The 21036-nt window shown below is 31.2% G+C and overlaps 4 protein-coding genes and 1 long non-coding RNA gene across 6 annotated transcripts; 2 read left to right on the top strand and 3 right to left on the bottom strand.

The window, feature by feature from the left end:
- Positions 1-39: 39 nt before the first annotated feature.
- LOC128881406 (solute carrier family 35 member F6) lies at positions 40-4453 on the top strand. Its single transcript, XM_054132423.1, has 8 exons — positions 40-309; positions 1194-1290; positions 1462-1609; positions 1690-2040; positions 2140-2224; positions 2302-2460; positions 2540-2694; positions 2773-4453. The coding sequence occupies exons 2-8, from the start codon at positions 1214-1216 to the stop codon at positions 2932-2934; spliced, it is 1137 nt and encodes a 378-aa protein (XP_053988398.1). The 5' UTR covers positions 40-309; positions 1194-1213; the 3' UTR covers positions 2935-4453.
- On the bottom strand, positions 3540-12422 carry LOC128881402 (ATP-citrate synthase). 2 transcript variants are annotated; one of them, XM_054132418.1, is made up of 11 exons: positions 12134-12422; positions 8037-8391; positions 7777-7970; positions 7391-7701; positions 6929-7247; positions 6421-6850; positions 6004-6329; positions 5413-5932; positions 5031-5336; positions 4526-4943; positions 3540-4452 (listed from the first exon to the last, which is right to left on the bottom strand). In XM_054132418.1, exons 2-11 carry the CDS (start codon positions 8376-8378, stop codon positions 4361-4363), a joined length of 3258 nt encoding a protein of 1085 aa, XP_053988393.1. In that variant the 5' UTR covers positions 8379-8391; positions 12134-12422; the 3' UTR covers positions 3540-4360. The 2 variants fall into 2 exon arrangements, with proteins under 2 accessions (XP_053988393.1, XP_053988392.1); XM_054132417.1 differs by lacking the exon at positions 12134-12422 and adding an exon at positions 9638-9797.
- A 752-nt stretch (positions 12423-13174) lies between these two features.
- LOC128881407 (serine/threonine-protein kinase 16) lies at positions 13175-15247 on the bottom strand. Its single transcript, XM_054132425.1, has 6 exons — positions 15043-15247; positions 14523-14757; positions 14236-14440; positions 14009-14163; positions 13791-13925; positions 13175-13700 (listed from the first exon to the last, which is right to left on the bottom strand). The coding sequence occupies exons 1-6, from the start codon at positions 15150-15152 to the stop codon at positions 13584-13586; spliced, it is 957 nt and encodes a 318-aa protein (XP_053988400.1). The 5' UTR covers positions 15153-15247; the 3' UTR covers positions 13175-13583.
- Positions 15160-15875, top strand: LOC128881408 (uncharacterized). The gene is made up of 2 exons (XR_008458065.1): positions 15160-15274; positions 15627-15875. It is a non-coding gene; the product is annotated as an uncharacterized LOC128881408 (long non-coding RNA).
- Positions 15876-16490: 615 nt separating this feature from the next.
- LOC128881404 (ATP-binding cassette sub-family B member 6) lies at positions 16491-21005 on the bottom strand. The gene is made up of 12 exons (XM_054132421.1): positions 20987-21005; positions 20727-20853; positions 19794-20295; positions 19520-19719; positions 19215-19389; positions 18697-18908; positions 18477-18623; positions 18168-18391; positions 17810-18090; positions 17624-17724; positions 17045-17546; positions 16491-16959 (listed from the first exon to the last, which is right to left on the bottom strand). The coding sequence occupies exons 3-12, from the start codon at positions 20100-20102 to the stop codon at positions 16567-16569; spliced, it is 2544 nt and encodes an 847-aa protein (XP_053988396.1). The 5' UTR covers positions 20103-20295; positions 20727-20853; positions 20987-21005; the 3' UTR covers positions 16491-16566.
- Positions 21006-21036: the final 31 nt, after the last annotated feature.

Genomic DNA, 21036 nt, shown 5'->3' with positions numbered 1-21036 from the left:
TAGCTCCGATTTATATGGACGCATAATTATGCATATGGAGGTGGAAGAAGTTGAGAACCGTTAATGCGTTAATGCTGAAATTGATACGTTCCCGTGTTCCCGTCAACTTTTCCGTGGTTTTCCGCAGATATTCGTAGACGTGACACTCCTACAAGAGGAAGAAATTGGTTTTATCATACTATTATCTTTATAGGGCAATGAACTTTGTTACCTTGTATATTGTAAATACGAAAGAGTGTTTCTGACTTGGTCATTCTTACAGTATGATAATTTTACTGCAAGTCTATTAATCGTGTTGTGAAAACAAAGGTATTTAATTAGAATTCGTTTAGTCCTCGCAATGTTTGTTTTAATAGATTAATAGCTTTCATTTAGTTGTATTTATTATTGTGCTATGAAACATATTTATCGATTAAGAATATTGTGCTTGTTGTAAAATTATAACAATCAGTAAGAAGTTAAAAATGTTTATTTGCTTGTGTGACATTTATTGGCTTTAATACATATCTAATCTACCCAAAACTCGAAATTATCGATAATACAATTTATAAAGTAACAGCAACTGAGATTTCTATGCAGTAATAGCAAAAACATTTGGCTACCATTCTTTCCACGTTTTATTCCGTGTAACGTACGATAAATCGTACTCAATCTTTATTCGTGAATACGTCTTGACTGTTTCGTTAATCTTTATATTTTGAAATTAATTCTTTGTATTGCAATTTACACTAAGAAGCGTATGCATCTGTAACTATACATTATAAAATTATTCATATTGTTTATTTCTTCAAACTTCAATATTTAATGGATACAAATGTTAAAGAACAATACTATTGATGAATCATAATAGCATGAATGACATACTGTTTCTGTGAACTTTTTGATCAGCATTCCTAATAGAAAAAATATGTTAGATTCAACTTAGAATTTATCTATCCATACTTATAATAGATTAAAATATATCACCTTTTAAAATGTGCACTCATATTAAACCTATGGAACATTTGTATGTGGTCTGACTAGATTAGATAGCCATAGTGAGATTCTTTAGTTATCTGAAACAACACTATAACAGTGCTTCACATTATCCGAGTTTGTGATTCTTGAAACAATTTTATCACTATAGAGTAACTTTGCACTCTGGGCAGTGTTTTAATACTTGTTCTGTATAACTTTATGAATTTTATTTCCAGAATTTTATACATAACTAAAAATGGCATGGACGCGTTACCAATGTATTTTAGCTGTGTTGATGGTTGTTACTGGATCATTTAATACTTTGTCTGTGAAGTAAGTAGCAAAATTGAGATAAATACAAAATTATTGAATTGAAATATAATTAATTTAAAAAAATGACAAAAAAAAATTATTTGTTGACTTCATTTAAATATAATTGTTTGTTAGACCAACATTCATCCACAATACTGTATAACTATGTATGCCTTTGTGGCTTTAATTTAGATTTGCAGATAAACAAGTTGTACCAAGTGAAGATGGAGAAGCTAGACATTTTAATCATCCTTTTATGCAGTCTTGCTTCATGTTTGTAGGAGAGATGATGTGTTATCTATTATTCAAAATTGTTTATTGTTATTATAGTCGAAGAGGTGTAAGTTTCATTCATTGGATCCACATATATTAATATTTATTAACTGCAAAATATTTAATATCAGAATTATCTAATTATAGGATAGATCTGTGCAGAATAATCCTTTGACTAAAGGCTCATCTACATTTAATCCTTTTATTTTACTTATTCCTGCATTATGCGATACATGTGCTACATCTATTATGTATATTGGCCTGAATATGACATATGCAAGTAGTTTTCAAATGTTGCGTGGTGCTGTTATTGTATTCACTGCTGTGCTTTCTATGGGTTTTCTTGAGAGAAAACTAGGTATCCGAGAGTGGATTGGTATAGCAATGGTTATAATTGGTTTAGCTGTTGTTGGATTCAGTGACATAATTAATGCAAAAGATTCAGAAGTTGACAGCAACTCTGTTTTAACTGGAGACTTACTTATTATATGCGCACAGGTAATATTATACTTTAAACAATTTACGTGCCTTTTACACTTTTATAACAAAATCTGTTTGTGTCAAATATAAAGTAAATACATACAATTATTATAACAGGTTATAACTGCTGTTCAAATGGTGATAGAAGAAAAATATGTAACTGGACAAAATATACCAGCACTTCAAGCAGTTGGTTGGGAAGGTACTTTGTAATAATTGTTAAGTAGAAAATGTTCAGTTGTAGTAAAACTAATACATAAAAATATACTTCTTTTACAGGTATCTTTGGATTTATTAGTATTTGCCTCTTAATGATTCCTCTTAATTTTATACATGCATCACCTCCATTTGCTGACAATTCTCAAGGGACACTTGAAGCCACTAAAGATGCTTTTATTCAAATTGGAAATAGTAGTAATTTATTGATGGCAATAGTTGGTCAGTATATTTATTATAAATGAATTGAAGCGTTAGAAACAACTTCAAAAATTTGGATGACTGTATTATTTTTCTACAGGCATTGCATTTAGTATAGCTTTTTTCAATTTTGCGGGCATCAGCGTTACCAAAGAAATGAGTGCTACTACAAGAATGATTTTAGATAGCGTTCGAACTTTAGTTATATGGGTTTTCTCTTTAGCATTGGGCTGGCAATATTTCCATTACTTACAGGTAAACATTGCAATATCTGTTTCTGCATCTACTTCATAAATGTTCATACGAATTTAATACGTTTACTGTTATGTACAGGTTATTGGTTTTGCTGTGCTCCTCATTGGAATGTCATGTTATAATAATATCATTATCCCTCAATTAGTAAGAAAATGTATATATCAGATAGACCGACATAGACGACCTCCCAGTGACCGAATCATTAATGTAGTGGCAGAGGATCCTCCAGAAAATATGTGATATTTATATTGCTCTTCGAATTCACTCGAATGTTAACCGTTTCGTGATATTAAAAACTATTCTATGTAGTTTTTGTAAAGAACGGTAAAGCCTGTGATCTTATCGATATACAAAATTAGCCTTGCTTTGTAAGATTGATTATCGTATTTTTATGGTTATCAAAAGATTATTAAAATTAATAACATTAGCAATAATCTCTACCAATAGAAATTAATTGAAATACAAATTCGAAAATTTACTATATGAAATAAGTATTTTTGCAGGTTTTTATGTAAGCATACTATACGAATATATCAGTCATTTTACAGGTGCTTTGTACTTCCGTTAAAATCTATACATAATATCCAATACTAATCGTTCCTAGAAAAAATATTTTGAATGCTAATTAGTATACATAAAAATATTATTTCACCGTTAACATAAGAATTAAAAAATTAATGTTTAATAAAATATTGAAATTTGTAATAAATTTGCGGACATAATTATTGTAACTGAAATGCGAATATTTGACAACTACTTACTTTTTATTCTAATTAAGCACATTAAATCATATATTTTATCATGGTATTCTTTTGTTCTTATACTATGTGAATAATATTGCAAAATAATCTTTATTCCTTTATTTCCATTTTGTATTATTAAGATATTACATCTTTTATTTATGAAAATACTGACACAAGGCAACCATTCCCTACATTTTATCTACAATTAACATAGTATTAGATTTCAAGGTTTCAGTATGACTAAATAAGAAGTTAAGGATAATGCTTAAATATTGAACATATTTTATTATTTTGCATACTTTATACGTAAATCATAAACTACCTTGTGCAAAGAATTGTTGATGTAGCATATACACATATATAATATGTGCGTACCATCACATTTTTTTTATACACACGTATGTAATGGTATACACGTATGCGTACACATACATGATTAAACCCATCTAATAGAAAGCTCCTCAAATAATATACCTTCATTTATCGGAAAAAATATATTTTGTGCTATCTTAGATAAATTACGCCAATAAAACCTAATCTATTAGTACTGCACATTGGTCGGCAATTAATCGTCGAATCTTTCCGATTTGTGTCCCACTTTTTGGCTAAATAAAAAATGCTCTATGGAATGTTTAATTATATGAATAATATTTGTTATTTAACGTGTGTCTCATTCTTTATAAATTACTGTCGACATAAAACCTTTGAACCGCGGTTTCATCGAATACAACTTCGATCCGCGACAATGAATATATTCATAGTATATTATACGATAGCTCACAAGCATCTGTTCTAAAAATTAATCTGTCTTTTACGGCTATGAGCTAGCACGTATAACATGACCATTGTAACTATCTAAACTTTAAATGAATTCGTAACATTTATTATGCGTTTACGACAGACAATGCAAATGAAAGATGAATTCAATTATATTGTTCCGGCAATACATAGGAAATGTCATCCCAAGGATGTCTGTATAGGCCTTGTTTCAATCTCTTTTGATCCATATAATGACCTGTATCAATAAAACAGTATTATATCATAGTCGAGCACAATTTTGTACGAATAATTCGAAAATAAGTACTTACCAATAAAACCTATGCTCCTACCGAGAACGAACAAACTATTTATAGCACCAATTTCGATATATTCCTGTGCTTCTTCTCTAGTAAAACTTCCGCTATTCCTCAACATATCCACAAAGGCACATGCAATCATACCATCCACGTTAAGAATTAGGTTAGGTTTCTTACTCGTAGTTATCTTTTCAACTTCCAATGCATATTCAACCAACGGCTTAGCAGGGAAATTCTCCATTACGAATTCTTTGATAAGCTTTACTCGCATATCTGGATTATTTATTGATTTTATGCGATGGCCAATACCCATAATAAGTTGACCCTTTTTACGTGTATTATTCACAAATTCTTGTGGATGTAATCCAGCATCGTAGGCTTCAGAAAACATACGAGCCGCACCATCTAATGCTCCACCGAAACGATCACCCTGTTGTTAACATTTGTATAAAATTTAGAACTAGTTTTACAAAAATATATAGAACAAAAATGTTACAAAATGTCGTGTTTCGCTTACGATAGTTAGAAGTCCAGACACCAAAGAGCTGACTAAATCTTTACCAGCTCTTGCACAAACAATAGTATTATGGGCTCCTGACACGGCTGGACCGTGATCAGCTGTTAACATTAAAGACATCTCAAGGAATTTACAATACATAGCTGGCAAGCACCGCTGGAACCACAATAATGAGACTACACCACCAATTCCTACATTTTGTTTAAGAACCTCAGTAACGGGCATTCCAGCGTACAATAATTCTTGACCACGTTCGTCACATATCGATGTCATGAATGACGCTGGTTTTCGTATTAGGCCGAGTTCCTGTAAAAATTAAATTATTCATAACATTTGTCGGGAAACAAATAGAATTTTATTTCCAGACAACTAAATACAGTACCCTAGCCCAACTGTAGTCCATGGGAACGGTTGGTGGTGGAAGTTCGGGTTCTGGAACAATCTTTCCTGTTTTTACGAGTATTTCGTAAACGTTCTGCATCAGATCTCCAAGACTGTCGAAACTTTGCGGAACGTTAGCACCAGCGCTTTTCAACGCAGCGTTCTTCGCAGAAGCCGTTTCCAAATTACTATGGGCGATTGATCCAGCATGACCAAACTGCACTTCAGAATTGAACATGCTGGCACAGGTACCAATGCACCAAGCGATCAGTGGCTTTGTAATCCTCTTTGACTTCAATGCTTCGCACACTTCATATTCCTCCACGCCACCGACTTCGCCAAGAAGAACTATCAGTTTCACTTCAGGATTTTCTTGATAACGCAATATGTGATCCATAAACGTAGTTCCTGGATAACGATCTCCTCCAATTGCGACACCCTCCAACACTCCGTTAGTAGCTTTCGAAATTATATTGTTTAATTCGTTGGACATACCACCAGAACGAGAAACATACGCGACGCTGGAAAATAAGATTGTCTTTGTATCTAAAGTTAACATACTTTAACACAATGTAAGGAGGAAAAAAGTTACCTGCCAGGCCTATAAAGTTTACTATGAAGAATGTTGTCCATCATTCCACCGGTATTACCGATCTTGAAACAACCTGGTTTAACACCTCCCACAGTAGCTGGACCGATAATTGTAACTCCTCTCTCCTGTGCCATTAGAATTATTTTTCTTGTCATATTTTCGGGTATACCTTCAGCAATAATAGCGATCGTTCGAATTTGAGGGAACTGCAACGTTTCAACTGCGCTTTCATAAGCAGATCTTAAAGATGCGAATGTGACCATAACGTCTGCATCCGTATGTTTAGTCATAGCGTCTTTCATTTGTTTGTAAACAGGAATGAGTATCTATTACGTATACAAATAAAAAGAATAAGTTTAAATTTTATTGTGATTAAAGTAAATATTGTGTAAATAAGAAAACGTCAATTGTACGAACCTCCTTATGGCCCCAGTAGAATTTTTGTTTGTGGTCACCAGTGAAGGGGTATACAATAGCGGCTACAGATGGTTCAGATCTGCGGCAAACGAAGTCAAAGTCTAGCATACTTTGCACGGCTCTCGTTTGCATTCCCCAAATAATAGCTCTAGTTTTACTACTGAAAAGTTGTTTCGTTGATGCATCCACAGAGCTGCTTGCTTTTAATTTGGGTTGTTTGGTAGGTGAGCAAGAAGCATTCTTTGAAGGAGCCGCTGGGCCTACATCTTGTCCTGAAGGTAATAGAAAATTCGCGGTAGAAAATTCTTGAGCTTCGGGATCTGGAATTGGCTTTTTACCCATAGCCATCGCACATATCGCTGTCATATGAGTTTCGGGACCGAATACATAAACAGGTATACCAAGTCTTCTACCAACTTCACGGATAATTCTGAAATTAAAGACACAAATTAAGACGCGATCCTTTGGTATTATTTGCCGAAATTGTATCTTTCGAATACGTAAGTACCTTAAACCTTCTTGATAATTTGGTCCTGCTCTTCTTACAAATATTTGTATATTGTGTTCTACAAGCTTCGGTTGATATTCTTGTAATGCCTTTACAATACCCTTAAAGGTTGCAGCTACGTTCGTGAAATTGGCGATACCTCCACCGATAATTAATACCTTTCCCTCTTTTCGTTTTTCTTTTGTCATTAAGCCCAAAATAGTTTTTGCATAGTCATAAGTTTGCTGTTCACTAGGTGCACCAGAATACTCGCCATAATTAGCTAGTTCGTCCGCGCCACCCAAATCGCAAATCGTATCTGAATATATTACAGATGCACCTGAAAACAAAATTTTGATATGAAAAATGTACACGAATACGATTTAACCTTTCTAAAATAAAGGAAACGACTTGACAATCACAATTTGGTTAAAATGAACCACATTAATCACGTAAATGATACTGCTGTTCGCTTCTACTGACCACCGCCAGCAACCATAGTCCATATCCGACCAGCTGGATTAAGAAGAGTCAATTTCAAGCTAGCCCCAGATTTAGCATCCAAGTCAGCGATATAGGCCTCTTCTGGATACGCGTCCCGTCCGAATGGTGGTGGATAATCAATTTCTCCCCAGTCTGGTCTACATATGAAGTCTGCAGTTGTATCCAATTTAGCAGCAAGATCAAGTATATAAATTCCATTGTCTGTCACCACTAATGGATTTATCTCCATATAAGTAAAATATAAATTAACATAAAGCTTATAGAGAGATTCGATAAACTTGGCAATTGTTCTACAAAAAAAAAGTGTATGTGTTATTATATTTATCAATATTTTTAAAATAAAAATTTTATTTTGAGATACTTACTCTTTTTTATCATTTGCCACATGTACTAATAACTTCTCCATTATCATAGATTGATCTGGGGCCTTTTCTCCAACAGATACTTCAAGTTTCAAAGCTTTAGCATCAACATCTCCAATATCAACTCCTCCTTCATGATGGAATAAAATAGTGTCAGCTTTCCGGTGGGAGTAGATACAAACATATGCTTCCTCTTCCTACAATTTAAAATGTTATTGGTTTACTCATTTTATTGATTCCTTATAACAACACCAAACACCTACCTGTTTGTGGGGAACAAATGGTTCAATGATAAATGTTCTCAGTTTTCCAGTTGTCTTTCCTATTCGTTGATCCTTATTAATTCTCTCAGCTATCCATTGTTTGACCGTGGGTAAATCTGCATTCACTTTAATAAGGCCAAGTTTTCCACGTCGCTTGATCAACTGATCAGGCTTCACAACTAATTTCTCTGTCTGAAGCCATGGATTGGTATTTACAACATCTGCCCAATTTGTGTCTTCTGTGATGGACACAAATCGACATTTAACTGCATTTGTACCATTTGGAAGTTTGCGATTGATGAGGTCTTTTCCAGTTGCCTCCCGAATTGCTTTTGCAGACATTTTTTACCAATTTCTAAAAGCAAATATATTATTACTATAGATTAAATTTCCATACAGTATTGTTTAACTTTAAAATTTTTTTTTATTTACAATTCTTCTTTCTAAAATATTTTGTTTATCTATTACATAAAACACATGGTTAAAAAAACGGACACGTAAACGGTAAAAGCGTCTACCGCTTTAGAAATTCTCAAGTCTAAAATGTTAAATGATTCTGTAAGTAAAAGTTGGCCGACCGCATTCCAGCGTCAAACGGACAGAACTCACCGAAATTGTTATAAATATTCCTCAATTTTATCACATTCAAAATAAATCTATTTTTAATACATTTTAATCAACAAGTACTTAAAATACTTTAAAGGTATTTCCGAAATATTGAAAAATTAATAAATATTCATAAATAACGATCAAATTTACGAAATACTTGGAATCATTTACGTTGTTTTAGGCAGTGCAACTTTATGATTATTTCACGTTCACGCATCATTTACATATTAAATACACTTTTCTCCAATAGCAATGTGTGCGTTATACAATCATCGCGCATACGATGTGTGCAATGCAAGCGCATGAATGTACTTATTTGCATATACAATGTAGATGCATAGTAATCCTGGAATTTTAATATTAAATTCTTATCGAACAAAAGGATAACTGATAAACGCTACAGAAAAAGTGTTACGACAGCTAATACATTTGTTTATTTGAATTAAGAATTAACTTTTCGATTTTTAAACAATTTTGCCACATTTAAAATATTATATTATCAAAGTAATGAAGTATTTCCGAATACGCGTAAAATTCACGATGAAATTTATTTAAAACGTAATCAAATCAAATATCATACGTTTATATCGATTCAAATTTGACGCTAAAATTAAATTTTAAATAAAAAGTTATAGTGCAAGTAATAAAATAAAACATTACATGCTCAGAGGTCTAGCGAAACGGATTGGAACAGAAGTGTCTAACGGATTTAAAGCAAATGCTTTCCCTTTAACTCCAACTAATGCCTTCATAGTCATTTACGTCATCGTGTTTGATTTTTAAATGTTCCCCCATTGTCAATATTACATACATAATACATTAATCATAAACGAGACCAACATCGCATTCTGCATGAATGATTTTATCTTCAAATTGACGTAATATTCGTCATATATAGACGCTCGTAAAATTTGTACATACAAATAACGTCTCGAGTCACGAAAGATCACAATTGAATGTATAGAATGGTAAATGATAGCACATTCACTCACCGGAAAAGCGTTTAATGCTGGACGTTCGAATTAGTAAATACAATAGAAGTCGACCTTAACCTTCTCACGTTGTATTTTCTAACCTACGAGATTTCAAACGAAGAACACTTAGAAACGATCCACCCCACACTGCCGTCGGCAGTTAACTGAACGTTCAAAGTGATATCGTGCGCATAAGTAACAGCAAGCCACACACGATATCTCAAGATATCGTACGATTTTACCATTTTTTTTCTCACGGTCGCTCGTAATAACCTATTTTCTTTTTTTCACTATCACGCGTTATACAGCTAATATTTTAAAGATTATAACACGAAAAATCTATTTCCTACGATATTTTTACATTTTAATTCTATTATTTCAATTAACCTCTCTTTCTTTCATTTTTATGCGTTAGCTTTTATATTAAAGCCACCATATCATACATAAATACAATGTAAATCGATATCTTGAATTTACTTATTAAAAAAAAATTCATGAATCTAAGCATGCCAATGAAATATTTATGGATTTGATTGCATTACATGCACAAGAAGTTGCGTATTACAGTATTATTTTAATGTGATATTAATAACGTAATATTCATTAGATATTCAAACAACACGAGTTGGTTCATACAAATTATTCCGGTAGTGAAACAAAATCATCCAAGTCTAGAGGATCGTACGAGGATTAATTGATGGTCACGTGACCGTAATGCGATCTCTGGTTACCACGTGGACAGATAGCAAAGGTTTTCAAACTCTTATTATTATGCGATTTATTCATGATTTTCACATTGGATAAGCTGCTACGATCAATTAAATTTAGAAATACGGTCGTTAAAGACATGTCAAGTTCATTTCACTTCTCTACGACAGTACATAGTATTCGATATTTTTATGTAATAAACAAATTTTAAATAATATCGTTTTAGAACCATTAAATCGATGGTACATCGTGGTATTTAATAAATTCTACGTTACTAACCAATACTAATCACTACATCGTATTAACTGAAAAGAAAACTTTATTAATCGTTAATTGAATAATTAAAATCGTTCAACGACTTATTCACCGTGTGATGTAACATTATTTTATAATTTATATTCTGAATTTTATTTAACCAGTACCGAATAAAAAGTTGCTTATCCTCCACTAATTATTCGCGGTTTAATTTAGATAAGAGTTCTGTACAATACAGGTATTAACAAGTGCTACTTTAGCGATAATCGTGGTTCTCAAATACCGGCCATTTAATACTGTGGTTCTCAAAGTAATTAGTACGGGTTAAATTACTACATAATTTGATAGTTGTATCCACGTACTTCATTGCGTGACGAAATATCAACGTACGAACTAATGAAAAAGGTGTATAGCTTTTTGTGCAAACTCGACACAAATTACTTCACTTCAAGCAAACAATAGTTTCGTGAATCGTCGATCTTCACTTATCTCTACACTTGTATCTTCTACATCCAAGTGTAACCTTGACCTTTCGAACAGTTACAAGACTTAGACGTATGACCAATAAAAGTTTCCAAGGAACAGTTAGAAAACGAACGAAATTACCTAATTAGTTTTTCTGTCTCGTCAAAAAATAAATTGGAATAAATTTTGAATTACATATTCAATTCCCTACTTAGCATTGATTTATACATATACATAATTTTTCTCGACTGTACGATACGATTTTTCATCTACCGAATAATAAATTATTTACAATTTATAATTACCCGCGTTTTTTATTCTAATCGATATTTTTACATTTTCTTCTAGTTACGCATATGTGTGTTGTACTAAGGATAGGTCGAAGTGGGATTTATTGCGTAAACGATTAGCATTTGCTATGTCATGACAGAGTTCTAGAATCTCAATATATGTATTTCGTTTTTCGATTAAATATATGTTGAGAAAACACAAGAGAAAGAGAACATAACACAATTAAATATTACGATTTACTTTTACACTAGGAAATTTTTCGAATTTCTTATTCGTAGTATTCACGTTGAAATATTTCTTAACAAACACGTGAAAAAATAAGTCAACTACAACTATTTCACTGACGGATCTAAGTAAACGTGCATTTCATTGACAGTACGCATCACTTTGAAATAGTATACAACTGAATATAAGTATACGTCACTAAAGGAATAGATGATTTTCCCGTATGAATGTAAAACACGTTTTATCACAAATTAATAACGTTTTCAACTGTGCAAATAAGATCTCAAATTAACGTTGCTTTTCTAATGCTTAACTGAGCTATAGATTCTTTTATGCATCGTTAAAATAATTTATTTATTCGTATAATCGAAATCATATTTGTTAAATAATGATTGTTATGTATTTGACTACTTGTACGTGCGACACAAAACTCATGCAATGAGTTACCGACTAAATTTTCGTTAAACATCAATAGTATTTTCTATGGAAAATTTTTAAACTGATAAGGTTAGTTTGTCATCACAGGGACCAGCTCGCGAACGGAAATAAATATAACTCAAAGTGACTTACGATTCACAGGTAAGACCGACGAAATGTGAAAATGTATTTTCTGAGAAGCCTTCGCTATGTGAGAGACTAGACAAGAAGAGTAGTCTACTTAAAAGCACAGGCTCCTGAAAAAAACTACTTTACATTCTTAGCTACAACGACGTTAACCGGTGTGAAGCTGGCTCAAAAATTATCGAGCGTCTTCGAGATTGAAATCATTCTAAACAATTTTGTAGAATTATCTTTCGGGTAACAAAATCAGAATTTTCTGCAATAGAATCACCTTGGATTAATGCAAAGTATTTTTAATCATTCGTGAATTCAGTTTAACATTATCGAGCTACTATGACGTATTCGTGACGTGGCAGTAATACGTCACATCGTATGATTCTCTATGATTGTAGAAAGCAATCGTTTCCGTGTGTGAAATTTAGATTATGACATTTTTTTGCAAATTTCATACGAATGTTAAAAACATAAATTCTTGTAAATTTTTGTATAGGTAATAAAAGTAGTTATCTTATGATTTTCCAGCTTCTTCCACAACCCAGTAGCTCTATTATTTCAGTTTATTAATTCAATATTTTTGGAATGTAATTATTTACGGCACTCTTTAGTCTTAGTATAGAATAAATTTTCATTGATGTATTTTTACCTTTGAAGCAAAACTAATCTTTAAATTAACCTTTCTTCAAAATATTTGAAATTATTCATGTATGCTAATAATATGAAATTTTGTACTTAAAGAAATTATATAAGACCACAGGGAAGTTGACAATTTTTCGAGCATGAAAGATTCCAAAATATTTAGGTTCCTGGCCTATTTCTAATAGCATTTAAAAATATTAAATCATTTATATTATATATATACTATCATACAAAAATTGTACACAAAATATGTTATTATACCATAATTCATATATATCTTAAATGTGTTTATTGTTGTTATACCCTATTACTATTAATTTTTTTTTTAAATGCTCAATTCATGAAACAATGATTTCATATAGAAATGAAATTATATATTATAAATGGATAGGTAAAAAATAATACATATTAAGATCGATCTAAAGAAAGCTAGCTGATTATTAATTCAAATGTCAGCTATCAGTATTGTGTTAAAATAGTATATCATATTTATGCTTCCAACGATACTATAAATGTGCTGTAAGTCTGAAATTTTTGTTTTTCAGAACATTAATATTTACATATGTATTTAAAATATATCTTAAAGTTTATTACTTAGTAATTCATTTTTTTAAGGTCTGAAATGATATTGTAAAATTTTACAAATATTTCAAACTTCGTTAGTAAAAAATTACTGTGTTATATTATTGCATTTTAATATCACGTATTTTTTCTGTACTGTGATAAATATTTTCGATTGGTGTACGTGATGTAAGAAGTATCAAAAATCACCTGTACATGCATTCTTGAATAATAAATATTTAAATTATTGCTCTTTATATGATTATACTCTGTTCTCCAACTTGCCGATAAGATCATGTACACTTTCTATAACACTGTATATATAAGGACGTTCCATAGGGTTTACCTTCAACATTGATAAAATCAGATCCTGCATTTCCTACAAAATTTAGAATTCAGGTATTACATTTAGAAGTTTCAAAACACCAATCACACAAAAAATATACTTAGGTGTGCATAGTTACTCAACCTCATTGTAAGGACTATTTTCTGGGAATGTAATATTTGCACTCATGACAGCCAAAGCAACGCTATCTCCTCTTTCATATACAGCATCAAAAGGCGATTTAAAATAGCAGAGTGCATACAGAATACAGCCTAAAGACTGAAAAATATTGCAATGTGGAGTAGCATTAGAATAAAAGTGTAAAAATGACTATAGTTTAAAGAATTATACTAATATTTTACCCAAATATCAGTTCGTTCATCCACCATACAATAACTTTCAACATTAAATAATTCTGGTGCTCTGTATGGCATTGAACACCTTTCTGCTGCTAAATCTTGCAATGTTTGCGCTGCCTGTGATCCGCATACTTTAACTCTTGCAGGTGCTACAGAACCTAAAAAAAGCAATGTTTATTTAATGATGTTATTGTTAATTTTTATTTCATATGGTAACCAATATATTATACCTAAGTCCATTATAATAGGTGTAGTACCATCACCAAGAACTATATTTGCAGTCTTTAGATCTCTGTGAGCAAGAGGTTCTGGTTTTGCTTCGTGAAAAGCTTTTACACCTTCGCATATTTGTGAAAAAATATATAAAATTTCCAATGCACTCATATAATCACTGTTTTTAGCACGTCTTTCTAATTCATTTGCAAGTGTACCTCTCTAAAGATAAAAAAACACCTTTTTAAATAACTTACAACTTTTGACCATTACTCAAGTGTATCTCTTAAGATACAAAACTTACATGATAGTATGGTAAAACAAGTAATGCTTCACTGGTAGCGTTAATGACAGGATCTGCTGTTCCTTTATAAGTGGAATCAATACATTCTATTACATTTGGATGTTTCACAAGATTGTGATATTCTATTTCTTTTGCTGCTAATCTCTGGTCCTCTAAGCCATGACAAATTATCTTTTTAATTGCATACTTCTTATGTGTTAATGCATCTTCAACTAAAAGTACAGTGCTGAATCCACTAAAATACAAAATAAACTAAATTAAGAAAAAACAAATTTAACATGGATAAAACACTCACTTTTTGTTAACATGAACTATTTTTAAATACTATTTAAGAATGTCATTTACTATTACAAACAAACACGACAGTATAGGTTATGTGAGATTAACAATGAGATAATTTTTTTCCGTTAGTAACAGAGAACGTATAATACAAAATATTTAACCAAAATAAGTGTCAATTTGCGAAGTTAATGTAAACAAAAGTATTAATCTATAAAAGTCTGTTTTGTATCAAACTTGCCCTTCTCCAAGATGTTCGCGAACTGTATAATTTCTTGAATTTACCGTGATAGTTTCTTTGGAGCATATACAGCCCATTTTTAAAATTAAACTTAAACCGAGGCTATTCATGTTGTGCTGTACATAGTAAAAGAAATAGATTAATGATACACCTAATGACTTTCTTTATCGGCGTGCAAACATCTTGACATACGTCACATATGCTACCATAAACTGCAGATTGCTTCAGATCAGTTCAGAATTATGTTTGATTATGTTATTTGAAAGAAACAAACAATGAGGATTAGTATATATTAATAACCATATATTTCGATATAAAATAAACTCGTACAATATTTGTACACATGACGTATTTTTTACTTAAGATTATAATTTATTATATAAAATAAATACATCCTAATTCTCATTGTTTGTTTCTTTCAAATAACATAGTACACGTTAGATATTTGATTATCAGCTGTTTGCAAATAATATTAGTCAATATTAGTTGTCACGTCATTCAAACTGGTTAAATCGTACATTTTTGGAAAATTTATAAGTGATGAAGAATATTTTTCAATAGACTGCTTTATATTATTTTTTCAGAGATATTTTACAAGTTACATAATAACGCTGTAAGACTCAAAGTACGAAAATGTTTACGAAAATAAATTTGAAATGAACAAATTGTATTCATAATTTTTCGATATGGCTAAAGAAGATGCTATTAAAGTAATATACACCAGAATTTTCTTTTTTTTATAGATATATTTTAATAACTAAGAACATATGATATACTTTTATCAAAACTTTCAAGAGTATAATCATTGTTATTTTATTTATGATTTTGATAGACAGTGTACACCCTTCTATGGATATTTATTGCAAGTTATTATTTTTGGGGTGCACAAGAAGTAACAGTAACAAATCCTATCGATGAATCAGGTTGGGTACCAGATGGGGCATTGGCAAATAAAATTCAATCTGCAGAACCAAGACTACAAGACCAGATGGAGGAATGAACTGTTGAAATTCTGTTGACAGCTCTTAATTATTGTATTCTGATACAATAAATGAGTCTTTACCATTCTAACTAAATGTACGTGTACAACTAAAAATGTGTGTATGATACAAATTCTGATTTGGAATCATGCATGTGATGAAAAAACATAGTTTCTCTGAAGATTGTTGTATGTACTATTTACTTTATTTATTCTTTTAAAAAGTGAAACTTTGATATATGAAATATTTCTCTTCTTAAAAACGTTAATGTAAAACATGTACTATATCATCTTATACATAATAACTGTTTCATATTTCTTTGTGATTGTTAATGAGATTTAAAATTTTTCATTAAATAAAATATAGAATTAACACGAATGTCTAATTGAGAAATATATCTTGTATAATGAAATAGAATCGTATTCTAAAAATTTAATCTTTAGTACTTTTGAATAAGTTACTCATGTGTAGGAACAGGTTTATACTTTTTTTTATTATGACTATTACACTCAACAAATGAGGTTATCTTTTCTCCTAAAAGCATTTACGATGATGTTACATCAGTTTCCTGATGGATATCACCATTTGGTAATTTGTTATTCTCTTGATCATTCTGTAGTTGGGCTTGCCACATGGAATGATAAATTCCGCTATAAGAGATTAGTTCTTCATGTTTGCCTCTTTCTACAATTTCCCCGTCTTTTAAAACGAGAATTTCATCGGCGTGTATGATCGTGGATAATCTATGTGCTATGATAATAGTTGTTCGATTAGCACAAACTCTTCCTAACGCTGCTTGAATGTTACGCTCTGTTTGAGTATCAAGTGCACTTGTTGCTTCGTCCAAGAGCACAATTGCTGGTTCCTTCAATATTGTACGCGCGATAGCAACTCGTTGTTTTTCTCCTCCACTTAATCGAAGTCCTCTCTCGCCAACCTATACAGTTATAATTGAGTATTGCTAGTTTTCATTTTCATTTTGATTAAATAAAATATAGTTTGACTCATCAATTAATACATACTTGTGTTTCATAACCATTTGGAAATGAAAGAATTCGGTCATGAATGTCTGCATTTCTAGCTGCTGCTATTACGTCTGCATCTACAGCTTCGATACGACCATATTGAATATTATATTTTATGGTGTTATTAAACAGTACAGTGTCTTGAGGTACAACACCTATTGCCCGCCTTAAAGAATCTTGTTTAACTGTTTTAACATTCTGTCCATCGATCAATATCGCTCCTTCTTCTACATCATAAAATCTAAATAACAGTCGCACGATAGTTGATTTTCCAGCTCCCGAAGGTCCAACCAAAGCAATAGTTTTTCCCGCTGGAACGACAAAGCTAATATTTTTTAGTATGACTTTCTCGGGAACGTAACTAAACGATACATTCGAGAATTCAACTTGACCACGTTTTACTATTAATGGTCCAGCACCTGGAGCATCAATTACTTCTTGTTCTTCTCTGAGAAGATCAAACATGTTTTCCATATCAACGAAATTCTTTTGTATAGCACTATAAATGTAAAAAGTATTTTTAAACTAATAGAATGGTTCTCAGTTTAGCAAAAAATGACTAGCATAATTAATTACCGGTAATATGTTCCAAACCAATTTAATGGTACATAAAGTTGAATGATGTAACTTGCAAACAAAACATAATCACCAATTGTTAAACCTTGATGAGTCACAACCTGCAACCAATAAATTTATGATATATGTTCCTATAAACGTTTTCAAGAAACGTTTGAAAAAAATAAAAATATTTTATACACTAACCATGTGCAAACAAAGTAAAGATCCAGCTAACAAACCAGCGCAAACGATTATATTTTGCAAGGTATTTAAAATATTCAATGTAATCATTGATTTCCATTCTTCTATTTGGAAGTCTATTATTGATTTTCTATAGCTATCTACTTCGTATGACTCTGCTCCGTAATATTTGACCGTTTCAAAATTAAGTAAACTGTCAACACTTCGTGCTCTTTGGGCATTATCTGCTAAGTTCATACGCCTTTGGAACTTGGTACGCCATTCGGTAACAAGAATTGTAGCAGCTAACATAAATAACGAAAACGTCGTAATATTTGTTATGTCAAATTGTAGAAAAATGATGAAAAAGGAATATAATCACCTATATAAAGAGTCATAGTTGTGAATACAATTAATCCAAACCACTTATTAAAAGCACTAACAAAGAATACAACAGCCACGATAATGTCAACAATTGTTGGCACAATGGAAAAGAGAATGTAATTAAGTAGGTTGTTTATAGAATCTGTGCCACGATCCATGACTCTTAAAACTTCGCCAGTTTTCCGTCCAAGATGCCAGCGTAAACTTAGACTATGTAAATGCCTGAAGAAATTCATATTATAGAAGTAAGATATAATTATAAATTAAACCAAGCAAACTTAAAAGAATGAAAATATCAAATATTCACCTGAACAATTCAACTTCAATTTCCCGAGTTGTATATTGTTGTATACGAATCCATAAAAACGATCTTAGATTGTTCAGTACTCCCATACCACCTGTACCTCCACCTTGTAAGAATTTGAATGCTACATATATTAATATGAGGTCCCACCTACCACAAGGATTAAACATTTCATGAAAACACCCGTGTATTTTTAAAATTTTAACTTGAAAATTTTCTATACCTAAATGTTGTAGGAGTTTCGGCAACACTGTCGACAATCTTTTTATTATAAATTGGAACATACAAGTTTATGAAACGTCCTGCTATGAGTAACGTAAAGCAAAATATAACTCTCAGTTGAAGCGTAAAACTTTTTTCAGGCCACAAAAATGGTGCCAAAGTTTTTATCTTATACCAGGAATTTGCCCATGCCGAACTGTTATTCTCAGGTCTCTGAAAATAATTGTATTATAAATAGTTATATATCGTGTCCAAACAGATCCAACAAATGATAAACATACACTTTTAATTGTATTAAATTATCTACATATTGACTTTTACTGTGTGCGCGTATACAGATAATTTGTATTTCTTTTATATATCCTGGTATGTTATTTATATTTTAGTCGCATAATATTATTATAGGACTCTCTGTAACACAATAATGGTTACAAGATTTCTATCAGGTAAAAACTATTATAGGTAGTAGTAGGTAGTAGGTCTAATAGGTAGTAGTCAAAATTATATTCATTGACTTACACCTTGGTAATATCTTGACCGTGTAGCTGGACCATCATTGATTCTATGATATTCAGAACTTGAAAGTATTCCTTGTATCCCAAATATTCCTGGTGCTTTGAGCCCTAAGGCAAAGATGAGAAGATTGCTGACGTAACGCAAAACGAACAGTGCCATCTCGATTTGGTCTGTTAATCTGTAAATAGAACACATATACAGAGAGAAAATCCCACTAGGTACAGTGAGCAAAGTATACCATTCCTATTAACAATATGAACTTAAGAAAGTGCTTATATAATAATATAATAAGTTTATTTTAAACTTACGTATTTAAATGAAACCACCATTCAAGTTTTCCAATGTTAACAAAGACAAAATTTTCAGCAGCAAACGCCAAGGTCCAAAAGCCCAACAATACAAGACCATGACCACGTGGTGGTACACTTGGTAACAATTTGTGTCTTTCTACCCTTAATATGTACACAGAAAATGGATAAACAATCACAGTTAATATTGTTGTGACAATCTGAAAGTATTAAGGTAATTTAAAGTTTATCAGTTAAGCAATATTGTTATGTATTGTTAAAGTGAAATTGTTACCATGTAACCATAGATTTTCTTGTCATTCAAAACTGTTGCTTGTAGAATTATTCTTACTATACTGAGTATTGGAACAAAGTATAGCAGTATTTTTTGTAAAACATATAATTTACTTTTAGGTACTAAAGTTGCAGCAAGTTCTGTGCCATGCTTTCGATATATCCAAAGTTGCATTGTACCAAAAATGAATAGGTACAATGAAATCACAGCACTACTAATAGTATCCATGAAACATTTTGACATTCCATGTTCCATCCAAATCTCATTAAACGTTATATTTGGAGGACAATAGGTCATTGTTGTATTCATTTTGAATCCTTCAAAGTTTAATTCTTAATAAATCATTAAAAAGAAATTCCTAAGTAATATCTCTTTTATTGTTGTTTTAATATGAGATTACTTCTGATATTTTTTGTTTTGTTATATGTCTTATTTGTAATGATTCTCTTTATCTGGTCACTTATTGTACGAAATCTGATATTTCAATTTATAAATGGGATATCTGAAAAATCATACAACACATATTAATAATTTATCAAAATAAATCAATGTTTTACTGATCTTTAAATGAGAACATCAGAACCATGTATGATGAGCTTATCTTTAGATAAACATATATCTTATCACAAATAATGTGCTTATATAATTTTCATTTATATCATACTTATATCATACAAAATATGACAATTTTACATATGAAAACAGCTTTTAATTTTGAAATTTTTATATTTTTGTGTATACATATGTATATATATATATATTATGCCCTATGAAAAATGATAAATACAATTCTTGTGAAATAACTTGTTTGTGTAATAGAAACTAATGCGCAATATAAAATGTCAAAGAGAAATTCAAATAGAACAAATAACAGTTCAAAATTTCACTAAGAGAAAGCTGATGCTTTCATTATAATTTATTTGTAATACTAACCACTTAAAAGAACTGGATCCTTTATCTTTTTTTTTGGATATCTGCATCGTCACGTTGTACGCGTATAATTTGATTAGCGATTTGTAATACTGAACAGGCACAAATATTTTTAAAATAGTCGCCTAACCTAGTGTTATCGTATGATTAGAGAAAAATATTATAAACGGTAGTTTGATGTTAATGCAATTAACACCAAGAAAACACTTTCTTGCGCGTTTACATAGTTATCACTTTTAAATATACGAAATTTACATTATTACCTACGTCAGACTTTGTCAAACGTACTATTTGACAGATCACTTGGGATTAC

The sequence above is a fragment of the Hylaeus volcanicus genome, chromosome 8 (genome assembly GCF_026283585.1).
Source record: "Hylaeus volcanicus isolate JK05 chromosome 8, UHH_iyHylVolc1.0_haploid, whole genome shotgun sequence".
NCBI classification, from domain to species: Eukaryota; Metazoa; Arthropoda; class Insecta; order Hymenoptera; family Colletidae; genus Hylaeus; species Hylaeus volcanicus.
The sequence above is the reverse complement of the archived record's forward strand: the minus strand, read 5'-3'. Positions and strand labels throughout refer to the sequence as shown.